This window comes from Protopterus annectens, chromosome 16.part0, assembly GCF_019279795.1.
Source record: "Protopterus annectens isolate FY-2018-M chromosome 16.part0, PAN1.0, whole genome shotgun sequence".
Taxonomy (NCBI): domain Eukaryota; kingdom Metazoa; phylum Chordata; order Ceratodontiformes; family Protopteridae; genus Protopterus; species Protopterus annectens.
Genome location: NC_056750.1, coordinates 548171137 through 548199003, shown reverse-complemented (window position 1 = coordinate 548199003; position 27867 = coordinate 548171137). Strand labels below are relative to the sequence as shown.

The 27867-nt window shown below is 38.6% G+C and overlaps 1 protein-coding gene across 5 annotated transcripts in view; it reads left to right on the top strand.

Annotated features, from left to right (window-relative positions):
* Window positions 1-27867, top strand: part of USP20 (ubiquitin specific peptidase 20) — a 5014215-nt gene that overhangs the window by 4869103 nt on the left and 117245 nt on the right. For all 5 annotated transcript variants that reach the window (XM_044058629.1, XM_044058630.1, XM_044058628.1 and 2 more), the window contains one exon: window positions 16921-17118. In XM_044058629.1, coding sequence (XP_043914564.1) covers window positions 16921-17081 — 161 coding nt within the window. In that variant the 3' untranslated portion in view covers window positions 17082-17118. The remainder of the gene's footprint in view (window positions 1-16920; window positions 17119-27867) is intronic.

Sequence of the window (27867 nt, the reverse complement as noted above, 5' to 3'; positions counted from 1 at the left end):
GTTCGGCACACTGGCTTTGTGAGCTATGTGTTGCATGTGTTTTGTTTTGGGGTAGCGGTTGCTTGGGTGTCTACTTTGGAGGTCTCTGCTGCTTAGGCAGATTTTTATTTAGAGCCTCCGAGTATGTTTTTGTGTGTTTATGTGTTTGGTTTGTTGTCGTGGTAGGTCTATGTGAGACTGGAATTGTAGTGAGTGTGGTTTCCTTCTCCTCCTGACTGGTTACGCCAGTACTGAGTTGAGAGAGCTTAGCCTCCAGTTTGGCTATATGGTTGCATCTCTCACATGTGTTGGAATTTGTTGGGAGGAGGAGAGGGTTGTCTGTATACATGAGGCAGTTGTAAGATTGCCTCAGGATTCCCAGATTCACCAGATGGACCGGAGAGGAGATTGACAACTGACCTTTGGACATGCTAGAATAGTATTGGGAATTCCTTTATAATTGAAAAAAAGGGCCAGTGGGGAACAAGGTACTCAAGGGGAGTTTGTGAGGGTATAGTGCTTTTAATTTTTTAGAGCTGACTTATATAATTGCTTTAGTGAGCAAGTGCCAGGTAACTTAAATGCAATGTGTTACAGGTAACTTAAATGCAAAAATGACAAACAGTAACTTTCTTTCAAGTGAAACAAGGAAATAAGTACAGTAAGCAATGCAGATATCACTAGGGATCCACAGAAGTGCTAAAAGGTCGCGTTTTAGGTGGAATTAGCGTTTCAGGGAAATAAACAAACAACAAGCATACAAACAAAGCTAGATTCAGCAGGCCTGGATCTAGTCTATGCTACAGCAAGCAAGGTGTACCAATTTCAGTAAGAAACAGTTAGAATATGCAGGCACTATAAGCTTTTAACCAGAAATTCCCTGCTCAGAAGGGCAGAGTCCAGCCTGTCCTCCCACAAGAGTGCAGACCGCAATCCTTCTTAATGTAAAATAACTGGCCTGAAGCCCAAGTGCTTAAACCAGAACTAATACACTTTTAGAATAACAGACACTGAGCTCTCAGTCAGCAGTTCCCAACTTAGAAGGATGTAAGCTACCTGTCCTGCCACCACAGTGCAGTCCACCTAGTAAATACATATACTTTAATGCATACATTTCAACAAGTACTTGTCTTTAATAGTATTTACACATTCAACAGTTGAGTGAGTATGTGTATTTTTCCAATTTTATACGCTATTATGACTTTGGGATAACCTCAGGAATTGGAACATTAAAAATTACTAATGATTTAGTAAGATTAAACTTATCAGACTACAGTGCTTTCATAAAATGTTAATATTTTCCCAGAAAGGTTTCAAAACTTTACAATCAAAAATCATATGCAACCAGACCACTTTAAAATTAAAAATAAATGTCCAACACTTAATGTTCAGTTTCTTAGACATGGCTTCAGTTTTATGAGAAGTAACAAAAGCTATATGTAAAAATTTCTGTGAAAAGAAGTTTCCAGAATGGAGATGTTGAGGTCATTTTCTTGTTTCTATCTAAAATAATGTTATTATTTAGTTGAGTAGAGAAATACCAATAGTTATCTCTGATACTTGATTCAACAGTTTTATTATTTTATAGATTTTTGATAGATGTCCTGTGTTAGTATTTAAGTTTATTTTAGAGTTTATTAAAAATTCAGTAAAATTTCAAAAGTATTTATTTATATCTATTAAAGATTTTAATCTGACTGTTGTCCTTTTCATTCCTCTTCAACGACTGGGTTATGGATCTGATCCTCGAATCCAACTCGGCTGCAAACTTTAGACTTTAGATCCAACTCTCAAGCTCTTCCCTCTAACCATAATGCCCTAGTCCATCCTCAATACCTCGGATCTTGTTTGCCTCCATCATGCTTAGATGCAGGGTCCTTCTCTCCAGCATTTTTATTAGTAATTTGTAAGTCATTTTGTTCTGTTTGCTGAAATATTTTCTTTCTCTCATTTTTCAGCCTTTCTCTTAGTTTTCCGATACAGTGTCAGGCTTCTTACTATTTCTTAAAAAAATTCTTAGTAGTGTTTTCCTTATTTTTACCATAGGTAGCATTCTCGGTAATTCTCTGTTACCATTGCTGGTAATTCTTCTTTCGTTCACAAAGCTTCAAACCCATTCATAATATCAGCCAGTCGTATGGCTCAGTCTCAGATCCTATGCCTTCAGATCCACAGCTTGGCACTCCACACAGCTAAAGAACTCACTCACTAGACCTCATGCTGGATCCAGTCTCTCATACACTGCACCCTCCCTTCAGGCAAATTCCCATAAAGCATTCCAGTCCCCAGTCCACCACATCTTCCAGGTTTTTAACAAGTCTGTCAGAAGCAGATGTGGATAGGATGATGAAAAAATTTCTCAAGCGCTCCGAGCCAGATGGGGGTCATACCTGCTCTGTCCCCTGTTGGATCCATGAGTCTTCCAACCACTACTCACACGATACCGTCTCCTTCTCCAATCTATCCTACAGTTTCAGAGCCCCAGGATCTGGCAGGCCCGAGAAGTCCGGAGTCGGATCCAAAGAAAATCACTTCTTTGACTCTGACAGCATCTCTGATGAGTTCTGCTCCTGTACCTTCAGATCGTAACGGGTCCTTAAGCCTAAGTGTTAGGTCCATGGGTCCAGGAAATACTCCAGTGTTATCTGATTTATCCTTGCCCCTTGGAGCCTTAGTGCTGGACAGCTCGGGTCCATTCTTGAGGCACAGATCCGGTAGGAGTTGTGATTTACCTGTACTGCAAGTCTCAGCTCTGGTGCAGGTGGATACAGCTTCTGTGGGGTCATCTACCTTTGAGGTTGAGAAAAAGGCTTTTTTTTATTCCAAGGGAACCAGTCTCTCACCCCTGAGATCCACTCCCTATTCCCTTCTTGGTTCTGAGCTCTTAGTCCATCAGGCCTATTCCACAGGGACAGTCAGTTCCTGTAAAGGAACTCCTCCTGTATTTAGATAACTCATCCATCTGGAGAGAACATGCAAGAGGAGGCACATAGATTCCCTGCTGGAATCTCATCTGGAAGATACTGATTTTGAAGAAGAAGAAGGATTCCTCAGATCTCCACTGGAGGATATGTCCGTTGGAGATATATTAGAGTTCAAACTAAGTAAAACACATACAACCAAACGCTTCCAGCCCAAATCAACGCCAAAATATGAGACACCAACAAGTTGTGTTAGCGCTTTCATTCACATTTAATGCCAAGTGAACTTCTTCAGAAACAACTTGCACATCCATACAACTCAAATAAATACAATTACCAATCAAATATTAACATAATTGATTAATAAATCAAATTAATGATTTAAAGACACATACTAAATATTCTATAAACCATTTCTAAATCAAAATAATCACATAAATGGATAAAAAATATACATATTTAGAATCTTTGAATATAAAAACTTGATTTATCTAAAAAATTAATGTATTTAAATAACGTATATTTAATAAAAAAATTATATATTAGAAAAATATGTATTAGAAAAAATAGTGTATGTTGTACTACCTATTTTCTAAAAAACATTTTAGATTAATCACTTCATTTAAACCTGGGGCACTATCTGCCCCAAGAAAAAATTGCCAGAATGACTCTTTACATTCTAGCAAAATTTTTATATTTCCATTAAATACAGTATTGGACACATTATCCATGACAGAAAATGTGAACTTTTTAAACATACTACAAATGACTGAATGTCTGGCTAATGCGTTGTTAACATCTTTCTTTCTAATGGCTAGCATATGCTCACGAATTCTAACCTTTAGTTCTCTCGTTGTCATGCCCACATAATAACTAGGACATGTCTGACACTGAGCAACATAAACTACCATCGAACTTTGGCATGTAAAAAATGCTTTGGACCAATGTGTGTATGATAAATGTGGAAAATGTATAGATGAAGAATTACTTATATGTCTACACTGTTTACATGTGTGACATGAGTACATTCCTTTAGTTTTTATAATACTTTTTTTGTCAGCAGCATACCTGTCTTTACCTTCCAAAATTGTCTTAATATTAACAACCCTCTTAAAAGTAAAGTGAGGCTTTCTACCTACAGCGTTTGTCAAGCTTAACCTGAGATACATCTTGAAAGATTTAGAGTGTAATGATGTACACCTAGGTCCTAAAAAGGCAAGTACATACAATCCACCACTCATTAATACTTTGCAAATATTTCAAAATATCAGTGAAGAAGCTATAAGGAAAATACACCCTGTTTATCACCACAACAATTTCAATGAGTCAGAATATTTGGCTTTGGAAGAGCTTAGAACTAACAAACAAGTTAGAGTTATGAAGGCAGACAAAGGGGGTAAAATTGTCATCATGGACAATACCCATTACATCAGGTCTGTGGAGAACTTGTTAAAAGATGGAGATACACATCAGGTAGTTGACAGTGTACATATCCGGAACAGTTTCTCTAAATTAGACATAAGCCTATTTGATATTTTTAGTCAGGGAGAGATTGACTATAACACCTACAGCTTTTTATTAATAGAGTTTCCAAAAATGGGAAACATGTTTGGCATACCAAAACTACAAAAGGATCTAGTAGATCCCCCATTTAGGCCTATAATATCAGCAGCCAAATACAAAACTGAGAATATTTCAATATGGTTGGACTACATGTTAAATCCAGTTGTACAAGCTTCCAAATATTATTCGAAGGATTCTTGGCACCTATTAGAAAAACTGAGGGAATTAAAATTGCCAGCTTCCAAATTGGCTATGGCCACTTTAGATGTACAGTCATTGTATACATGTATAGACAACAATATAGGTATTGAGTATTTAAGAGAATATCTTGTTAAAAATACCAGTTTTGATGGGATAAAAATTAACACTATTTGTACACTTATGGAATTAATTTTAGACAATAATTTTTTTACATTCAACAACATCTTTTATCAACAAATTGCAGGTGTAGCAATGGGTGCACGTGTAGCACCAGCATATGCAAACCTAGTGATGTCTCAGTGGGAGACCAGATTTATAGAAAATTGTGCATTTTTTAATAATATTGTCTTTTACACTCGCTATATTGATGATTTGTTCTTTTTATGGCATGGAACATTTGAAGATTTTGAACATTTTGTTTCTTTTTTAAACAACAGTACTTGCTTTTTGAAATTCACCATTGGAGCTTTTGGTAGCAACATTTCTTTTTTGGATTTGTCACTTAGTTATGATTACCACACACAGACTTTTTCAAGTAAAATATATAGGAAATCTAATTTCACAAATCAATATTTACATCAAACTAGTTTACACCCTCAGCATATGAAAAAAGGAGTAATAAAAGGTCAGTACATTAGGTTGAGCAGATTAACCTCTGATACTGAAGTTTTTCAAAATGAGATGTCAATATTGAGAAATTTCTTCATTAACAGGGGATATGGAGAGTCATGGTTATTGTCGATTGAAAAAGAAGTTTCACAACTTCGCAATACAACAATAGGACCTATTCTAAATTCAGGTTTAATTTTGACTAGACCTAACAATTCTGACAATGTAGAACACATGATTGATAAAGAGTTCGTGAATGCTTTTATTTTGCCTATATGTAATGAAATACGGATTATCAAAGATATTATTTTAGATAATTGGAAAATAATATTAGGTAACCATGAATTGACAAACGCTGTAGGTAGAAAGCCTCACTTTACTTTTAAGAGGGTTGTTAATATTAAGACAATTTTGGAAGGTAAAGACAGGTATGCTGCTGACAAAAAAAGTATTATAAAAACTAAAGGAACGTACTCATGTCACACATGTAAACAGTGTAGACATATAAGTAATTCTTCATCTATACATTTTCCACATTTATCATACACACATTGGTCCAAAGCATTTTTTACATGCCAAAGTTCGATGGTAGTTTATGTTGCTCAGTGTCAGACATGTCCTAGTTATTATGTGGGCATGACAACGAGAGAACTAAAGGTTAGAATTCGTGAGCATATGCTAGCCATTAGAAAGAAAGATGTTAACAACGCATTAGCCAGACATTCAGTCATTTGTAGTATGTTTAAAAAGTTCACATTTTCTGTCATGGATAATGTGTCCAATACTGTATTTAATGGAAATATAAAAATTTTGCTAGAATGTAAAGAGTCATTCTGGCAATTTTTTCTTGGGGCAGATAGTGCCCCAGGTTTAAATGAAGTAATTAATCTAAAATGTTTTTTAGAAAATAGGTAGTACAACATACACTATTTTTTCTAATACATATTTTTCTAATATATAATTTTTTTATTAAATATACGTTATTTAAATACATTAATTTTTTAGATAAATCAAGTTTTTATATTCAAAGATTCTAAATATGTATATTTTTTTATCCATTTATGTGATTATTTTGATTTAGAAATGGTTTATAGAATATTTAGTATGTGTCTTTAAATCATTAATTTGATTTATTAATCAATTATGTTAATATTTGATTGGTAATTGTATTTATTTGAGTTGTATGGATGTGCAAGTTGTTTCTGAAGAAGTTCACTTGGCATTAAATGTGAATGAAAGCGCTAACACAACTTGTTGGTGTCTCATATTTTGGCGTTGATTTGGGCTGGAAGCATTTGGTTGTATGTGTTTTACTTAGTTTGGCTCCATATATTAGAGTTCCTCCGGCAGAAAGGTGGTTGGTCTTCTAATAATCCTTCTCTGGAAGAATCAGTATTTTTGGAAGATTTCAGTTCTGGCCCATTTACTTCTTAGGCTACATCTCTGGTGTATGATCTCAATGGTTTAGCTTTTGCTGGGCATGGAAGGAGCTGGATACTGTTGAGCCCATTCCGAGACCACATGACAAATTCTTAGCTCCTCTTAAGGGCAGAACCTACTGGAGCAAAGGAGTCTCAGTTGATTCCAGGGTGGTGGTGGAAGCCACTAAAAAAAAGAGCTTACAGAACAGAGCTACTCTGTCCGTCTACCAGACAGAGAGTCTAGGGTGCTAGACAGATTTGAGAAACAGTGACCTTCACCTTAAGGTCTCTTAACTACCTGGCACATTTTACAAGACTGGAGAGAGATTTGAGTAAAGAACTATCAAATTCTCTCTCTCTGAGTCCATGTCTGCAGAGGATTTCAGAAAATTATCCTTTCAACTGGCCAGTGTTTTGTCAGTCTCCAACGCTTCCATGAGGTTGATCTCTCATGCAGCTGAAGGCAACTCACAGGCTGCCAGTTCAGGCATTGCAATAAGGAAACATGCCTGGATGTGACTGTGTGACTTTGCAGAGGCTTTCAAGACATCTTTTGTAAATGCTGCATTTGATGGTACATCCTTATTTGGTCCATTGGTAAAAGAAATGTTTATCCACAGCAAATAAGATTGGAAGACTCTGTCTGTTGCAGGAATTAAGTTTTCTACCTCTCAACACACCTTTTCTAGGAATCATAGAGGAGGTAAGAAAATACAGTTCTGCAAATCTCAGGGACCTTTCCAAGATTTGCACAGGAACAAATCTTCCAGAGACAGAGAAGGCAGTTCCAATGGTAGATGTCACCCTATTGGCAGAAGAGGCCTGAAAGTTCAGGACTTCCATGATTTCTTTCTGGATAGACCTTTCCAGCGCTACTGAAGTTCTGCCCGACTGTCCACCTCTGGAGGCATTCACTGGATGATTGTCTTTGCACCCAGATGCCCGGGCAAATATAACAGAAGATTTCTGGGTGCTAAGAATAATATCTAGAGGTTATTCCATACCATTTTGTAACTTGCTGTCTCTAAAAGAAAGAAACTTTCTGACATTCCACCCAGTCAGAGGAAGGCAGCAGCACAAGAAAGTCAAAAGCTGCTAGACAAAAGAGTCATCCAAGAGGTCCCACTGGAACAAATAGGATTCTGAACTTACTAACACTTCTTTTTAGTGCCTAAAAAGAGAGGGGGACCTCAGGCCAATTTGGGATCTAAGCAAACTAAATCATTACGTGAAAAAGTCAAAGTTTTAAATGGTCAGGATACAGTCCATTTTGCTATTTCTTCGCAGTGATAATTGGATGTGCTCTACAGACATTCAGAATGTGTACTGTCACATCAAAATAGGCAGGTGCTCCAGAAGACACTTACACTTTCAGTTAGGAGCCAGTCACTACCAATTTAGAGCCCTGGCCTTTGGGTTCACCACAGCCCCCATGGTGTTTACCAAATGTATGGCAGTGGTGGCAGCTCACTTGAGACTCAAATTATTCAGAGCATTTACATGTCTAGATGACTGGCTCCTCACCACCCCCTCCATGCATCTTCTTCAACACTCAAGGGACTATTCGCTCCAGATTTATCAATCACCGAGAGAAATGATCAGTTACTCCAAATCAAAGCTAACACCCGTACAGAGCCTGGAGTTTATTGGTGCACACCTGAACACATCAAAGCAAATTACATCCTTATCAACTCATTGCATAAGCACACTCAGATCTCAAATTCATCAAATTATTTCCTGTCTGTCTCCTCCAGCCAGATCTATTCTTCAAGCAAAGCAGTGAGGTCTATGGCAGCAGCAATAGTTTACTTCCTTTAGCAAGATTCTATATGCATGTTCTTTGATGGACTATAGCTGCCCAATGGTCTAGTCTTTGACAAATCATATATTTTCCTCCTGTCAAGCTTATACCAATTTGTAACTACCACATCCATTGGTGGAATCAGTTGGACAATATTTATCTAGGTTGACATTTTGTTCTAATGCTCCCCCCCCCCCCGCATTGACTACTGTGACTAGAGGCACTTCCCAGTTGGGGGTAGGATGGGGGCATTACATAGGAAGGACAGTCCATGGCACATGGTCCCCTCTAGAGGCTAATTCACATGTTAATATCCTGGACATGAGAGCAGTCCTATTAGCATCGCAGGCATTCCAAGATGCTCATCCTCTAGAGACTACTGTGATTCATACTGACAACGTGTCTGTTGTCTAGTACATTAACAAACAAGGGGGAGCCTGATCTTACCATCTTTGCTGAGAGGCTATGAGGGTTTGTCATTGCTCGATCTCACCAAACTGCTTTCTAGTTACAACACACATTTCGGAGAAAACCAAAGTATCAGCAGACTAAATAGGTCCATACTGATGCCTCATGAGTGGTCTCTCAAGCAATCAGTGGTGAAAGAGATTTTCTGTTGTTAGGGCCAACCTTGCTGCAACCTCTTTGCATCCCCAATAACAAGTACAGCAGGTATTTTTCCCTGATCACCCCTCAAGGAAGTCACAGATAGATGCTGTAGTCCACGTTTGGCCACCTGGTCTCCTTTATGCTTATCTTTCACTTTCTTTGATTCCCAAATTTCTACAGAAAGCAACCTGTTTGAAGAGCTCAGTCATCCTCATTGCCCCTTTCTGGCCTCAACAGGTGTCGTTCCGCTTCCCATTGGTCTCATCTTCGGTATCCTCCATGAATGCTGAACCCAACTCTAGATCTCCTCTCACACCGTTCAGGGATGAGTCTTCCCATTATCCAGGCCCTAAGACTGACTGCATGGTTTCTTTACTTCCAGTAATTCTGAGATAGCCCAGGCTTTCTTCCCCAGTATGTATCATTATATTATCCTCGCAAAAAGAGTCCACCAAGAAAGTTTACAAGAGCAAATGGAAAAGATTTTTCCTTTGTGTGTTGAAAAATGATGTTGACCCCTTTTCTGCCCAGTTTTGTCAGTTCTTGAATCATTGGCTGTTCTTTTAAAAGAAGGAGCTAGCTTTTATATGATTAAACTGCAACTGGCAACCATTTTAAAGTTTCATACAGGAGACAGAAATTATACTTTGGCTTCTTCTAAATTGTGTAATGCCTTTCTAAAAGGCATTTTTTTCTCCTTAGACCACCAATAAAGGATCCTTCACCTCCCTGGGACCTGACTGTTATGCTGCAAGGTTTGACTCAAAAATGCTTTGAACCTTCAGCAAAAAATTATCTAAGATTTATTTCTTGGAAAATGTCCCTCTTAGTCGCTATAACATCTGCAAAGGTTTCTGAAGTCTAGGCTCTTTCTTCAAAAACTCCATATATTATTTTCCATAAAGACAGGATTATTTACAAATAAACCCTTCTTTTTTACTTAAAAGTAGCTTCTGAGTCCAACATTAATCAATTAATTTATTTACTGGCTTTCTTTTCAAAATTTTCAAACAAAGGAGAATACATACTACATCTTCTAGATGAGCTCAGACAGTTAAGTTTTTACCGTTGCAAAACAAAACAAATCAGAAAATCAGATCAGTTATTTGTTTCCTTCTCACCAAAAAGATTGGGTTATCCAATTTCCAAAGTTACATTAGCTAAATGGATTACAGATTGCATTTCCTCATGGATCTAATCTCAGCAAGGCATTTCCCTACCAAGGCAACCCAAAGCAGTGTTTCTCAACTGCAGAGCTGTGGCCCGGTACCAGGCCCTGGCATCAGTTATACTTGGCTGCAAGATCTTCAACTCCTTTTGAAAAAATCAGCCATCTTCTTAACGACTCACTTTTGACAGCAGCCAAGTGACATAATGTGTTGAAGCACATGGGTATCCTCACGTAAAGTTGGGTTAAGAAAATTATTCGTATGGGGAATCAAATGGGTCAAAAAAGGAAACTGCGGAATCAATTTCACCAGACTGCTGGGGATCCCCGCAGAAAAAGCATTAAATTAAGGAGTTGGAATATGATGACAAGGAACAGCAAGAAAATCGTATTGGGGAGATGTTGGAATCTAGCCACGACCAAATGAAGGATGACGTATATAAAGTAGGATACATCAACAAAGTGGTGCTGAAATTTGGGCTTGGAGTATGTACAGCATTGGGCTGGACCTGAATAGCTGCCTTTGAGACCAGGACGGTATTACAAGAGTGTTGTGTACTAAGCAGTATGTGGTGGTACTGAACGTTCTTGCAAGTAGAAATACGGAATTAGCTGGTTGTATTTACAAAGGAGCGATGAAGCACATTATTTTGGTGGGAAATAATGAGCACATAGTCAGGTGGGTTGAGGAAGAGTAATTTAAATTACAGGTCTATTGGAATGGCAACCTCAGACCAAAGAGTAGTTTTAAGCACTTTTGTCCTTTTGTAATAATAGAACTTCTTCAGAAACAATAAAATACATTTACCAAAAAAACAACAGTTAACCAAAGCAAAGCTCCGGACACTGAAAAGTTTGAGCACTTTCTTTCTTTAATTACTTTTAGAACTTTTCAGTCTCCGGAGCCTTGACTTGGTTAATTGTTCTTTTTTGGTTTAGTGTTTGTTTTATTTTTACTGCATTTACTGTTTTTCTAATATAATACATTCAATGCATTTAAAAATGTGAGCAGTATATTAATCACAGTTAAAAAGTCATATGACCATCTCAACAAATCAAAATCTGCACATTAATTCTCAGTGAAAACCATAGTAACCACATGATTCTCTCAACCAATGAATTATGAGATTAGTTTTTTTTCAGTGAAGTATCATCTTAAATTAAATATTAAAGGTCCAAGTGCAAATAGTTATAGTTAAAACCTTACATATTCCAAAGGACAAACCACGAGACTCCTTGTAAAATTAAGCCCTTTCGTTCTTTAATATTTTCACCATAGAGCTTCCTCAGAATCTTTTTAGAAGTTGTTTCCATACCATTTAAATGCTCTCCAGGATTTGCACCAAAAAAAACACTCACAACCAATCAACTACCATTCAAAGCACATGCACCCAATGAAATGCAGTATTTAAATTAGTTTCAAAAATTTCAAAAAAGAAACATTTCCTGGTATTCAGGACCAATCGTTTTACACTAAAACAATCCAATCATAGATCTTAATGGCTTTTTTTTACCAGTCAAAAAATAGAACCAGTCGTAGATCTTGATTGCTTTTTTCCACCAATCCAAAAAAAAAAAAAACAGTGTTAAAATCCATTGTCAAAAAAGGATGTTGCCAAATGGCTTCCCATCCAAATGCTATCTAGGCTGAATCCTGCTTAGCTTCTAAAATCAGACAAGATCGGGCACACTTTTTCCAAGCTAGTGATTCGCTCCCAAAATAAAACATTTTATATTAATCATATAATTTTAATCCTGGTGGTCAGTCTGCCATACATGCTATTTGCCATCTAGATTTGCAGCATTCCAGGTGAACCTTATAATCACCTTCTGAAGTCTGGAGTGCTAAAGAGTCAATGACAAAGAATGTATGCTTCCTAAAACTTTCACAAATCAAAGTGTGTTTAGCCAATGCATTATTTGTATTGTGTTTTCTGATGGCTAAATTATGTATTTGGCGTGTGTATGTGATAAGTGTTTTGCTGACTAGTTGACATCCTTCTTCTTCCCTTGCTCAGCTTTCTATGGTGAGTTACATTGCATAAATATTTTTCTCATTAACATTTTTTTAACACCATCATTAAAATCAATTTAATAATACAGTAATCAATTTTACACTGAAAAGTAATATACATTTTTGGTGAACAGAGTGGGATATGTCAGTGAAAGTCAGCACAAAGTAATTTAATGATGTTGGCCTGAGGAAACTACAGTATGCTACAAGATTTCATTAGTCTACTGATTGATAACTAATTTATATGTAATTTTATATTTGTCAGCATGCAACACCGTATACATAAGTATATGAGTACTCTATGATTATGCCATAATTATTAATACTTATGTTAGTTTAATGTATGAACTTAAAACAACTGGAAAGGTATTTACCAATAAATTTGTTGGGACCAGGCCCTTGAAAACCACTGACCTAAAGCCCACCCAATTAGATTCATGGCCACTTCATCTGCTTTTTTGTCAAGAACCTCTACTGATGATATTTGCATAGCAACCACATGGTCCAGTGCTCAAACATTTGCTACTCATTACAAATTAAATCCAATATCTGTAAGTAGAGATGCCTTTGACACAGTGGTTCTCTGAAATATCCTTCCATGAGGGCTATCCAAGGCTAAAGTAGCTGGTGACTCTGTCCAATTCATTGAGCAAGAATAAAAAAGGGCAACATCAGATTTAAAAGTTATGTACTCACCATAACTAGGCATCTGTGTTGTCCATTTTATACTTTCTCAACTTCCTCCCATCCACCCCCCTTCCTAAAATCTTCTAGAGGAACCTGTTGGATTATTTATTGGAACTTATAGTTCTGGTTCTAAGCCCTATTCTTTCAGCTATCCCTTTCGCTATCTAATGTATGAAGATTTTATGGCAACAAACTCGATCTGTGGTAATGAGGATGGGCTAGGGCATTATGGGTAGAGGGAAGAGCTCAAGAGTTGCATCCAAAGTTTAAAGTATGCGGCCGAGTTGGATCTGAGGATCAGATCCATAACCCATTTATTGAGGAAGAATGAAAATTCATAACACAGATGCCTAGTTATGGTGATTACAAAACTTTTAAATTTAGATAATAAATATTGTCTGCTAACTTGTATAATAAGCCAGTTACTTGGATCAGTATCGTATCTTTTCATTAAATATTCTGATGTGTAAATTTTTGTTCCATTTAATAGTTGATTAAAAAAATTTTATTTTTATTCCTTAAGATCAACAATGTATTCATATTTAAAGATTCTAAACAATCTTCTGTAAAAGCTGTAGGGAACAATGAAAATATCCAGGCTTTTAAATCAGAATTTTCATAAATAAAGTTTCTGAATGTATTCAAAGTGTTATTAATATAATTAGAATTTGATATTCTATTACTGCTTTTAAAGAAAACATTATTTATTAACCAGATAAAGTTATTTGGCAAAATTTGTTTATGACTTTTAGATATATTTCTATCCTTCTCAAGCCATATATATTTTTGTATTGTTTTCCATTTTTGCAGAATAGCTTGGGCATAACCATAAGGTTATTGTTTTAATTACACAAGATGATACCTATAATTATATAGCCGGGAATCCAGTACCTCCATCCTCCCAATTTCTTGTGTAGTGATCAAAAGATATCCTAGACTTATTAGGGTACCAAAGGCAATTTCTAAGGATAATCTTTTTCATGTATATCTTTTAGGAGGAGAAATTGAGATGGTTTGAATAGTATGTAATATTTTTGGTACAATTATTTTAATTAATGTTAATCTTTCTTATAAATATAGCACCTTATACTTAAGGCATGGAAGCTAATGGTAAATAGGTGCCTGCAGTCTTACATAGTCTGTCTACCTAAAGATCACATGCATGTACACAAAATGGAATGCAGCTTCTGCACTTTCTTTGTGCTTTCACCACATCATGGTTAGGTTGATATGCATGCTGTTGTCTTTCTTCACTTAAAAATGCAATTTGAAATGAAAAAAAATCCTGCCACATCTGTTACCTTACAAGTAAGTGCCTAGGAAGGGCGCATTCACAGGTGATTTGATGCATTAGCATCATTGGAAACCTTCATTTCAAGCTCCTGAAATGTGACTTGATTGCAGACAGAATGTCTTCACTCTGATTTTCTTACAAACCAGAAATATAATGCAAATTGTACGTTCTCTTTCATGCTTTTGCACATAATCTTTACATGCTGTAAACTCTGCAATTTCAATTTTATTCCATCTTCACTTTCTTCTTTGTCCTAAGTTTCTTAGTTTAGGTTACACTGGAATTTACCCACTTTTTCTAATTCGTTTCTTCCATGCAGCCAATCCATACATAAATATAAATCTGTATTGCATATACACACCAGTCCTTAACCCACCTTCCATTCCTAGGTCATACCCATGCATACTTAAGCATATTCTCCTGAAAGATAGCTCAACTTTTCCAGATATTTAAATATTTCTGTTAATACCTTTAGTTTACCTTTTCTCATGATGTATCTGTAATGAGATCTCTCTGCATGTGTTTTGAGCCTTGCTTTGCACACACTTTGCTTCCTCTTCTTCATCTACTTTATTATCTCCCACATTATAAATCATGTCAGTTGTGTGGCTACTCAAGGTAAAAAAAAAGTCAGTCCCTATAGAATTATCCTCACTTGCGGCTGTAGCTGACAAAGTATGTGAAGCATCAGTTCACATACCCATTTATGAGTAAATAAATCTTTTTTTCCCATAGTTGCAGTATCAAAGGTGGGGTATAGTTAATGCCAATTACCTTAGTTTTCAACTTATTAATTTTATATCCCGAGAATTCTGAAAATGAACTAGTATTCTGAGTAGAAGTGGAACTCCCTTTTCCTGATCTAACAGATAAAAATGCCATTATCGGCAAATGAGATTTTTTTTTGCTGTGTCCTATACCAGTGATATTCTGGTAAGGAAGAATCCCTTATCTTCTTTGCAGACAGATGGCTCTGTATATAAAATGAATATCAAAGGTGACAGTGGGCATCCCTGCCTCATCCCCTGTTCAGTGGAAAGTCAGTTGATAGTGTAACCCCCATTTTTACCCTTGCTTGAGCCCCGTAATAGATTCTCTGTAATATAGCTGTTGTTTCATTAGGAAAAACAAGTTTTTCCAAGACAAAAAACATATAGTGCCAGTTTACTCTATCAAATGTCTTTTCAGCATCCAAGCTAATCATTAACAGTGATGTCTTATTACGCTCTGCTTTTTCTTGTGTAAGTAATGTTTTATTTATACCATCAAATGTCTGCCTTCCTTCAACAGTTCCACATTGATCATCTTCTATTAGTTGAGAGAGTATACCAAAAATTGTATTCGCTATCAGAGCCATAATGATCTTGGAGTCATCGTTCATAGGCAAGTTCTAGGCTAGCTGCCCTTGCGGGCCATTTTAAGTCTATCCAGTTTCCCTTGTGGTGGTTGAATTTTACCTATCCAGTTCATTGTTAAATTGGCCTTACCCATCCCATGTTCGATAATTGTATACTACCCCCTGGAAATAACTGGGATCAGACCATAGATCATTAATGGGGGCCCATGCATAGAATAAAGATTTAGGAGCTGCCTCTGGCCATTAGTGGTACAGGGGACAGTTCTGGCATCAGTTTTCTGTTACCCACCCATAGATCTAAGTTGTGTTTGAATATGGACAGGGATCTGCTTTGTTTTACATGGATGTGTAGTCTTACTCAAGAGCACTGGTATCTTCTGTGAGATATACCTGTCCCACCAACCCATTCTGTTGATGTTGCATAAGAGGTTGAGATCCATAGACTGGGCATTTCTGATGCCATTTGACTTGCTGATGTGTAGGAGGGCCATCAGTATTGGATCAGAGAATGTCTTGTATCCCAGATACAGGTCACCTCTTAGCAGTCTGTAGGATACCAAATATATTATCAGTCCATGTTGGACATATTGTTTAAGCTTTGTATTCTTTTAGTAAGGTAAGGGATCTCTGTTGGCATTCCAGTTGTTGCATGCTAAATACAGAAATCGGTCTGTATGAAGCTGAGTTCATGGTATCTTTCCCCTCGTTGGGCAATACGACCAGCACTGCTTTTCCAAGGAGTCCAGGATTTCTCTTCCAGTTAAAATGTTGTTAAATAACTTTTCCCAAGTTTCCAGTAGTTGTTCCCTCCCTAGTTTCCACACTTTCATTGGAATGCCATCTTTCCCAAATGATTTACCACTTTCTTGCTTTTTCATCACATCTGCAATCTCTTCTTAAGTTATTACATATTTTTATCAACAGTGCTTGCTCCCCCTTTAGCCACTATAGGCCATTTTAATTGTTTAATGGAGTGACTTGTCAGTTTTCCATTCCATCTAATGAGTTCACTTTGTTTTAGATCATTTTCTGTTCACAAACAAGGTAGACTTTACTTTTAGGTCTTCTTAAATTTACTTAAAAAAACTAGTAAGTGAGATTGGCTACAGGATTTTACTCCCAATTTCCGTAAGTGGATATCTTCCCTTTTTCTACTTTTGTTCACTTTGCTGCCATTCTCTACTCTAATGTACTGAAACAGCATTCTAATAAGATAAACCTTATAATCTGAAACACAATTTTTAGAGGTGCCATTTACACTCTGTATATATAATTATTTTCTGTTCTAATATATAGGTGCTGACTATGGACAGATTTCAGTGGAAACATGGAACTACTTGTATAGTATTTATGGAGGGGGACCAGAGATTGCAATCCGGCAGAATGTGGCACAGATTCAGGAACCAGAAAGCCTCCATGGTGAGAGAAAGATTGAAGCAGAGACTCGCATTGTGTGACCACCAAGATGCAAATTACGAATGAAATCTGGTTGTGGTGAGTAACATTCTGAAATCTTGAAATTCACAACCTGAATAAGTAGGTTAGAGTATCCTACTGAGAACAGTTATGTTGGCAAAAGTGAATTTGCTGACACATTTGTTTTGGAAAAAGTGTACCCACTGCCTTAATATTGCACCTTTTTTAATTGACTTAACATGGGGAAGTAGTTTTGGAAGAGAGAGAGAGATGCATTCTGTTATTATTGGTCAACTGTATATTGATTACTTTGACTTCAGCAAACAATGAACTGATTTATTTAGACTGCTGCTACTAGTAGTATTGCATGCACTGTTGTGGATAAAAGCAAAGAAGGGTATGTAAAAAATGGTCTGAACAAAACTAAATGTATTGGTAGGATAGCATTTCAGTTGTGTGCTGTTATTTCTGAGGCCCATTAGCAAATGGAAAGAAAATGCCTGTTCCCCCCCCTTCTTAAGTCAGGGAAAGTTTGGGATTTTTTGGCACTACCTGTGTTTTCCATCTGACTATATTAGAAACAGGAAATGTTGGATAAGTAAATCTCAGAACTGTGATACTGGGATATATGTAATGGTTAAGGAGAAGAATATGCAGGTGCCTCAATTGATTCCTGACAGTTACTGCCTGGATTGCAGTTCAGTAGTTTTTGCTGCAGTCCAGTACCTGGAATATGGGATATAATTTTCTTAACACAGTTTGTGTGTTTTCAGTATACTTGTGCTTTAATTCTTTGTGATTGCATGTGCTATTTGCTTTACAGTGAAGTTGTGCAGTTGAGAAAAAAAACACTTTATTGAGGGAGTGCCCAATTTCTCACTATTGTAGCTTTCACTATATAACGTCATAAACACTAAAGCCTCCATTACAGATATTGTTTTTACGTATGTCATATCTGAAATAAACTTTAGGCTTTTAGAATGCTGTATGATTTTCTGTGAAAAAATATATAGTTCTCATTAGGTAGGTTAGGAAGCATGGAAAAATAAAATTCTAAAGTAACGGGTTCAACTTTAAGCAAAACTATATGGTATCAAAGGGGGCTTTCAGAGTGGTTTGCAAATGTCAATACAGCAGAAAAATTACCCTTTTTCCAGGATTGTCATAGTACAACTACTGAATCTTGAGAGTGGACTAAGGAGCTGGTTCTCTGTATCAACTTGTACTATACAGAACATGGAATAAAAGAGACCCAGATCAGTTACCTTAAGGGAAGAGTTACCTTCAAAGAGATGTATCAGTTTGTATGGATACTGGGGAACATGTGAATTCAGAAAATAATTGAAATTCAAATTTGTGCATAGGGGTGTGAGGTTAGTGTTCCAAATCCTTCATTTAAAGCTACTGGTGGAAAGTATCATTTTGAACCTTTTTTTTTTTCAGAAAGTTTTTGATCTGATGTCAGTGTTCACTCAATCCTTGACTGTGGGCTCGGTTCCAAGCCTCAGAATCGACTCTGTCATTTACTACAGGTCGCGCCCTCCAAAGTCTTGAGCTAGGCTTTTACCCATAATGCTCCTCCCTAAATTATCTCAGATCTCGTTTGCTGCTTCATTTGTTAGACGCGTTTCTACTGCTCTCGAGCTTTGGCTATATTATTGTGAGTTAGTTTATAATTTTACTTCAGTGTTCTCCTTATTAGCTAATTTAGTTTATAAACACTCCTCTCCTTTCCGCTTTTTACACCTACTGTGCATGAGGTTTCTTAATCTTTATTTCTCCACTACTGTTGGTAGTTTCTTGTCAAAGTACTATTGCTGGTATTTCCTTTTTCCACTTTTAGCTTTCAAAGTATTCTCCAATACCATAGTTGGCATTTTCTTCCATTTCTTTACTTCTTTCTAGCCAAAAAAAAACGTTTCTCCTTTCTCAGTATGATTGTGGATATGGCAGAAAAAGCTGAATAACCGGTTAAACCTGAGGGCACCTTAGGTTTCAAGAGATGTCAAAAATTTTAGGGCAAAATGCCTAATTCAGACTCGCATATTTTATGTGTACACTACCTAGGCAAGGTTCACTTGCAAGAGAGTTGCTCAGTTTGTCATGGGTTCACCACGAGAACGCTCACTGAACGTAAGAACAAGTTAATATTGAAAGGACTTCTAAAAACAGACTGTGAAGAGGCCATTTCTGAGTCAAAAACTGAAGCTAGTTCCACTTTATCTTCTTCAGCCTATTCCAGAAAATGTCCTTCTTCGGTAACGACTAAGAAGGTAACAAAACATTCCTTGGTGCCATCCAGTTTCTCGGCACCGAAATCAGGACTTGACACCAAAACTCTTGAATTTCGGAGCCGACATTGGATTCCTCAACTTCATCGGCACTAGACAAACCTGAACTGATCTTGGTGCCTAGATCTAGGTACTATCCATCCATTGATCCCTTTAAAGACAGACCACCTAGCCCCTTCCTTGAAGTCAGACATCCTAGGTCTCCATCTACAGCATCAGTTCGATCCACTAAGAGTCTGTCCGAGGCCAACATCATGGGACTGGTTGATCAGCTCCTAGCAGCAAGGGGTTCCTAGCCAACCTGGCCTTGGAACCTTTTCTACTATGAAACTGCCAGTTCCTTCTCCAATTCCAATAGAGACTGCCTTGGTTCCAGTAGCAACTCCATTTCCGGCACTGAGAGTCACCTTGAGTTCCTCTGGTCCTTTGGTACCGGAGGTCTCCTGGAGTCGAGACTCTCTGGTCATATCTGAGGTGTATGGACTGGGTTCCTTATCTTCAGAGCCATCCATGTCCCTTGGTACTTCAGCCCTTGTAGGATCAACCCAGGCTTCTGTTTCGGGGGTCGCCTCCTTGGTGCAGGGTGTGACCCTTGTTCCAAAGGAATCTATTTTGGTTCTGGGCTCCCATCCCTCTACGGGGGGGGCCAGCCTTCCGGATCTTGGAGAAGGCTTTGTCCACTGGGGACTCTCAGTCTTTGCCATCCTTGTCTGGACAAGTTTCTACATCTCCTAGACATGAGCTACCATCTGTCTCATCTTCATGACAGAGGACACAAAAGTCCAAGGTAGACCCACTTTGGTGGTTTCCTCTCTGGGCACTTCCCGGATCATCCCCTCCGAGGAAGTACCTGAGAAGAAGTGCAAGAGGCAGCACTTAGACTCCCCGAGGAGTATTTTACCAAAGATACAGATTTTTGATGAAGGGGAAGGTTCCCCCACGTCACCCCCTCATGATGTTTCCTTCAGGGACATCCTTGAAATCCTGAAACAGAGGGGTGGCTGGTCTTCCATCCAGCCTTCTCAGAGGAGTTGGTATACCTGGAGGCTTTTCTTGCCCAGCCTTCTACTTCTTGGATTTCTCCACCCGCTGACAATCTCATTAAATTGATCGCTCAACGGGCGTGGAAGATGCATGACTTCATTGAGCCGATCCCCAAGAGGCCTGATCATATCCTATCAGTCCCTAAGGATGAGCCACTCTGGTTCAACGGTATACCCGTTGACGCCATGGTGATAGCGGCAGCCAAGAAGAAGGAACTTGCTCAGGAAAGTCTGACTATCCATCCTCCTAACAAGGAGTCAAGGACTTTAGATAGGTTTGGGAAGCGCGTTTATGTTTCAACGACCTTCGCTGTCAGGTCCTTGAATTATATGGTGCACTTTACAAGATTATAGAGTCGTCTGATTAAGGAGTGCTCGGATGCCCTCTCAGGAGCAGTGGCTGAAGGGGTTCGAGACAAAGTTTCCTCTCAGCTGGCAACCCTTGATGCCATTTCTGACATGTCCATGAGGCTGATTGCTCATGCAGCTGAAGAGATGACTAGAGCAGCGGGTTCAGGCATAGCCATTAGAAGGCACTTCTGGATGCGCTTGTGTGACTTTGTGGAGCCATTTAAAGTGTCATTCATCAACGCTTCATTTGATGAATCTACCCTTTTTGGTCCGAAGGTTAAAGGCACTTTAGCCAGATGTGAAAAAGGTGGCAAGACCCTTTGTGCCGTAGGCGTACATTTCTCCACTCCTCAGAGGCCTTATTGTAAGAACCAGAGAAGTGAGAGACTATGGTTTAAAAAATCCAAAGGGCCTTTCCAGGATTCACGCAGCAAAGACTTTGCCCGGGGAAGAGGGGGAGGTAATGGAAGACACACCGCCTGAGAGGCAGAAATGGACCTCAAAATCAGGAGTCCAGAGAATCTTTCTCTGGTACTTCCTATCAGTACCCCTGAATAGGGGCCCGATTGCCCTCCTCTGGAGGCAGTCAAGGGGTGACTTTCTCTGCACCAGTCTGCCTGGCAAATATTAACTATGGACAAATAGGTGCTGAGAATATTATCCAGAGGTTACAAATTTCCACTATCTTTACCATCAATAACCCAGAAAAGACTCTCAGAGATTCCACCCAGTCACAGGGAAGCAGCAGTCCTAGAAATTCAAAAACTGCTAGACAAAAGAGTCATCCAAAAAGTCCCACCAGACCAAACAGGATCCGGGTTTTACTCAAGGTTCTTTTTAGTGCTCAAAAACACAGGGGACTGGAGACCCATCTTGGATCTCAGCCAGTTCAACAAACCAAATTCCGGATGGTTTCGGTACAGTCAATACTTCCAGTCTTGGAACAAGGCGATTGGATCTGCTCTGTAGACCTCCATAACGCATATTACCATATAAAAATGGACAAACGCTCCAGGAGTTTTCTACACTTCCAGGTGGGAGCCAGTCATTTCCAAGTCAGAGCACTGCCCTTTGGACTCACCACAGCCCCCTGGGTGTTCACCAAATGCATGACAGTGGTAGCAGCTCATCTCAGACTGCAAGGTTTTCGAGTTTTTCCATACCACGATGACTGTCTCCTTGCCACTACCACCAGGTGTCAATTAGAATGGGCAAGAGATTACACTGTACACCTCTGTACATCTGTAGGCATAACAATAAATTTAAAAAAGTCAAGCTTACAACCTTCTCAGTGATTAGAATTCAGTGGAACCCATTTAGACACTGTTACAGGAGTTACTTCACTTCCTCCCATTTAGACACTGTTACAGGAGTTGCTTCACTTCCTCCAGAAAGACTACAATGAATCAGATCCCATGTCAGACTAATTCTGTGAAACAAAAGAGTTCTAGCAAGACTAGTCCTGAAAGCATTAGACTCAATGGCAGCATCAGTCACTCTTGTCCCCTTAGCAAGATATCACATGTCAGTCTTACAGTGGTCTCTGATACACCAGCCTGTGTCTTACCTGACTGTAATTACCAATCGCTGCAAACAAAATCTTATGTGGTGACTCCGCTCAGATTCTCTTGGGACGACCTTTCATTCTTCCCCAAGCCATAGTGATTACAGATGCTTCCCAGATAAGGGGGGGGGCATTATCTGGGAAGGACAGTCTAAGACATGTGGTTCCAACTGGAGGCCAACTTGCACATCAGTGTTCTAGAGATGAGGGCAGTGCTGTTAGTGTTGCAAGCATTCCAGGATGCCCTTCCTCTAGGGACAGTAGCAATTCAAGCAGACAACATGTCAGTAGTCTGGTATATCAATAAGCAAAGAGGAATCAAATCTTACACATTGTGTCGAGAAGCCCTCAGAGTTTGGCAATGGGCAATTTCTTCCAACCGCCTTCTCACAGCAACGCACATCCCAGGGAGCTCCAACGTGATAGCAGACAAGCTGAACTATTCTCATGGCTCAGAAGTGGTCTCTCAGTCCTGTAGTAGCAGACAAGATTTTTCATCACTGGGGCCAACCTTGCTGGGATCTTTTTGCCTCTTCCCTGAATAAGTGTAGAAGTTATTTTGCCCTAATCCCCCCTCAGGGAGAGTCATCCAGAGATGCTGTTCTCCACGATTGGCCCGCCGGTCTTCTCTATGCCTTTCCCCCAACTCCCCTGATATCTCAGTTTCTAAAGAAAGCCAAGAGGATGGAAAATACAGCAATCCTCATCGCTCCATTCTGGCCTAGACAGGTTTGGTTTCCCTTCCTCTGGCCTCATCTTCTTCAGAAACCATGGATTCTGGACCCAGCTCCAGATCTGATGTCTCATCTGGAGTGCATAGTTCATCCAAACCTCCAACATCTCAAGCTCACTGCATGGCATCTACAGTTCCCATGACTGCCAGACATCCTCTCCTTTTCCCTCCTGTCCGACATATTATTGTGGCTCATCACAAACCTTCAACTAGGAAACTTTATCAAAGTAAATGGGGAAAAATTTATGACCTGGACCCTGAACAATGAACTTGACCCATATATGAGCCCTGTTCATAAGGTTTTGCATTTTTTAGCTAGCCTCTACCAATCTATTTCCTCGGCATCAGCAATTAAAGCTCATCTAGCAGCAATCTCAGACTTTCACATGGGATTTGATGGCTCATTTCTAATGTCACATACACTTTGTAAAGCATTTTAAAGGGGTTCCTGATGCTAAGATCTCCCCTCCATTCAAAGAACCCATTCTTCCTTGGGATCTAACCTTAGTCCTTCATACCCTTACTATGTCTCCTTTCGAACCATCAGTGACTTGTGACTTGAAGTATTTGTCTTGGAAAACTTTATTTTAGGTGGCTATTACATCAGTCAGAAGAGTATCTGAACTTCAGGCCTTGTCATGCAATCCTCCCTACTTAATATTTCACAAGGATATAGTTGCCCCCAGGACCAATCCATCCTTTTTACCCAAAGTAGTTTCAGAATCTAATATAAATTAGACAGTTCAATTGTCAGTCTTTTTCCCTAATTTTTCCAATAAAGGGGAGTATTCTCTTCATTGACTAGACATTCACAGGCAACTACATTTTTATGTTCATTGAACAAAGGATTTCAAAAAATCTGTCCAATTATTTGTTGCATTTTCCTCTCTGTTTTTAGGTAGCCCTGTTTCGAAGGTTACCTTAGCAAAATGGCTTAGAGACTGTATTACTTTCATCTGTCACTCAAAAGGGCTCCAACTTCCACACCCAGTTAAAGCCCATTCAACTAGAGCAGTGGCAACTTCTGCAGTTTTTCATACCAGAGCATCCTTGGACGATATCTGTGCAGCAGCTACTTGGTCTCCTTATACCTTTATCACTCATTACAAATTGGATCAGGACTCGAGGGGACTGGCATCATTCGGTTTAATGACACTTAGGAATATTCTTACGTGAAACCTCCCAAGACTAAAGTAGCTGGAGATTCTGTCACACAGTCAAGGATTGAGTGTAGATTGACATCATCAGATAATTATGTCTTACCATAACATTCCATCTGTATTGTTGATCTTCACTAATCCTTGACACCCCCCCCCCCAACCTCCATCCCCCATCCTGAGACTCTTAGTGGCTCGAATTATCCCACAACTGGCTTCATAATAGTGATACATAATTGGTCTCTTTTTATGCTCTTTCTATTCATCTGCCACTAAAGTAGGCAAACTCGATCTGGGGAGGAGCATTATGGGTAAAAGCCTAGCTCGAGAGTTTGGAGGACGTGATCTGAAGTAAATGGCCGAGTCAGTTCTGAGGCTCGGAACCGAGCCCACAGTCAAGGATTAGTGAAAATCGACAACACAGATGGAATGTTATGGTAAGATACAACTTCTTTTTTGGTTTGTGAGGGTAAAAGCACTGAATTTTTTGCACATGTAGATGAGTATTGTTTTAGCTTTTGTTTTATGTGCAAAATTTAATTCCAGGGTTGGTGGTCCACTTAATGTTAAATTCACACCCTTGCTCACTATATTCCAACAGCAGAAATTAACAGGTATTCTCTGTCACACCACACGCTCACAGAAAGAGTATGTATAAAATGTCCAAGGAAGAGTACAAAGAGCATGCATATGAATTTTCAGAATTTTATATTGTAAAAAGATGACAATGCATACACACGTATTTAATCATTTAATTCTTGTTGTGTTAAAGCAAATTTTATTCCCAAGTTTGAAGTCAGACGTATTGTTTTAGATATGGTTATAATATATTACTTCTAGACTGCGTAACTAGGAAAGGTGGTGGAGTAGCAGTTCTTTACAAATCTGATTTGGAATTAACTATACTCAACCAAAAGCCTCCTCAGGAATCCAATGCTGAGATACTCATTTCCAAACTTCAGATTAACTCAGTCAAATCTATCTATATTATTTGTATCTATGTTCCTCCAGGTAATAACATCTCTACTATTGAAGACATCCTCTGTTGGTTATCTCAAAGCCTCCCCCAAGAAACCATAGTCCTTGGCGATTTCAACATTGATTGGAATTGTTGCAACAACAACTTTCCTACTAGTCATATTAACCTCTCTGGGTTTACACAAACTATTAACTCCCCTACTAGAATAAACAAGTCCAATAAGAAAGAAAGCACCTTAGAGTGGATTCTCATTAATAATCAGCCCCAAACCTACAACTCTTGTACCCTCCCAGACAAAATAAGCGATCACTCTCTAACTTACATCATCAGACTCAAAACCAATCCTCCTACTCAACCCACATTTAGGACAATCAGAACCAAATAAAACTTTAACTTGGATCTATTCCTACTTGAACTTAGAACATGTAATTGGTCCCCCTTAAAACACCTTTCTCTTGATGAAGCAGTTGACTACTTTAATGCTAACTTCCTTGCCATACTCAACCACCATGCCCCTGCCTGCTGTATCAGAATAAGAACCAAATCTGCTCCTTGGCTTTCTAAAGAAACTAAGCAAAAAATCCATCTCAGAAATAAATACTGGAAAAAGTCGCTTTTAACTAAAAACCCTATAGATCACCAACACTACAAACAACTGAGAAATGAGACAAAAAATGCTATACTGTCCGATAAAAAAAACTATTTCCTTCAATCTCAGCAACCCACCATAATAATCCAAAAAAGTTCTGTGCTAGTATCAATCAACTATTACATCCTGGCCAATCTATCACACCTAACCCACAAGGCACTGACAAAAATAACCCTAAACAGACTGCTGATGCCTTTAATACCTTTTTCACAAAATCTATTCAAACTCTTGCCAGTCCGCTTTCTCCTCTAATTGTAGCTGTATCCAATTCTGACTCTAACCCACCTCCTCCATTTTCCTTCCAACCTGTCCCAACAGCATTTATTCTCACTCTCATCCAAAAATTAAAACCATGCACACCTTCTGCTGATCAACTACCCGCCGAATACTTAGTTAGCTGCTAAATCTATTGTCTACCTCATATCCATCCTCATCAATTGAACCATTACTGAAGGGTACATCCCCAAACTTTGGAAAGTCTCCTATATTATTCCCCTTCATAAAGGCGGCGATTCGACTGAACTCTCCAACTATCGTCCTATTGCCATACTTTCTCCTTTATCTAAGATAATGGAAAGATGTATCCATAGGCAATTATTAGACCACATCCTCCTGAATAACCTACTTTCAAACTCCCAACACGGTTTCAGACCTTCTCATAGCACAACTACAGCCCTCCTTTCCTTTACAGACACCATCAACAAAAAACGGAGCCTTAACATGCTTTCCTCTGCACTCTTCATTGACCTGTCTAAGGTTTTTGACATGGTAAATCACAACATACGTTTACACATTCTTAAATCTCTGTCACTTGATACGCTGGCCATAAAATGGTTCCAGTCCTACTTAAATAACAGACATCAAGCAGTGCTCTGGAACTCCATTCTTTCTACCCACCTACCAGTTAATATTGGTGTCCCTCAGAGATCCATACTGGGCCCTCTCCTGTTTTCTATATTCATCAATGACCTTCACCTAGTTACTCCCCAAGCCACATGTATACAGTACGCTGATGACTCTACTCTTATCTGCTCAGCCACATCCTTATCCAAGCTCCACTCCCTTACGCAAGAGGTATTTAATTCTGTCGAAATTTGGTTCTCAAATCGCTGTCTTCTATTAAATCCTAAAAAAACTAAACTTCTCCTTTTTACACCTACCAGCAAATCTCCCTCTATTGACTTCACTCTAACATCCAACAGTGGTACTCTCATATCCCCAAGATCCTACTACCAAACTGCTGGGTATCACCATTGACAATAACCTTACCTTTGATACTCATATCAATAATACTTTGAAAACTATTAATAAAAAAATAGGTTCTCTTTATAGGATCAAGCCTTTCATCACTCCTACAACCAGAAAAACTATTGCCCACTCCCATCTAATCTCTACCCTTCTCTATGCCTCACCTATTTATACAAATCTGTCAAAGAACAACCTTCAAAAACTAGAAAACTCCTACAATAGCATAGCCAGGTTTGCCACAGGCAAACCCATCAGAACGCACCACTGTATCAATCTAAAGCTTCTAGGTTGGCTTGAATTACAGCAGCAGCTCAAACTTAACCAACTGACCATCGCCCACAAAATACTTTGCCAACCTACCAAGACACCCATCCTTTCTAACCTTATGCACCCCTACTACAACCTAAAATCCCTAAGATCTTCCCAAACAATTCTTGTAAAAATAAATAAATCAAACAATAGAGCTGGTGACACTCTATTTGCTAACTCAGTTGGAAAAACCTGGAACCTACTTCCCCCTGACCTTTCCCCACTTCCCGCTATTTCTCAGTTTAAAATTAAACTCAAGTCCTTACTCTATTCACACTGGATGTGCACTTGTACTAAACCCGATTGACCAACATTGCTCTAATTACTTGACTCATCATATCCTACATTTCTCTGTAATAATACCAACTTAACAACTACAACTCTACCTCTCCATCATAATCCTATCTACTACTTTATTCTTAAAATCGTAACTTGTCTTACTACTCTAACAAGTACTCATCCACCTTCTATTTTTCTTCCTTTACATCTTCCTTTCTTATTTT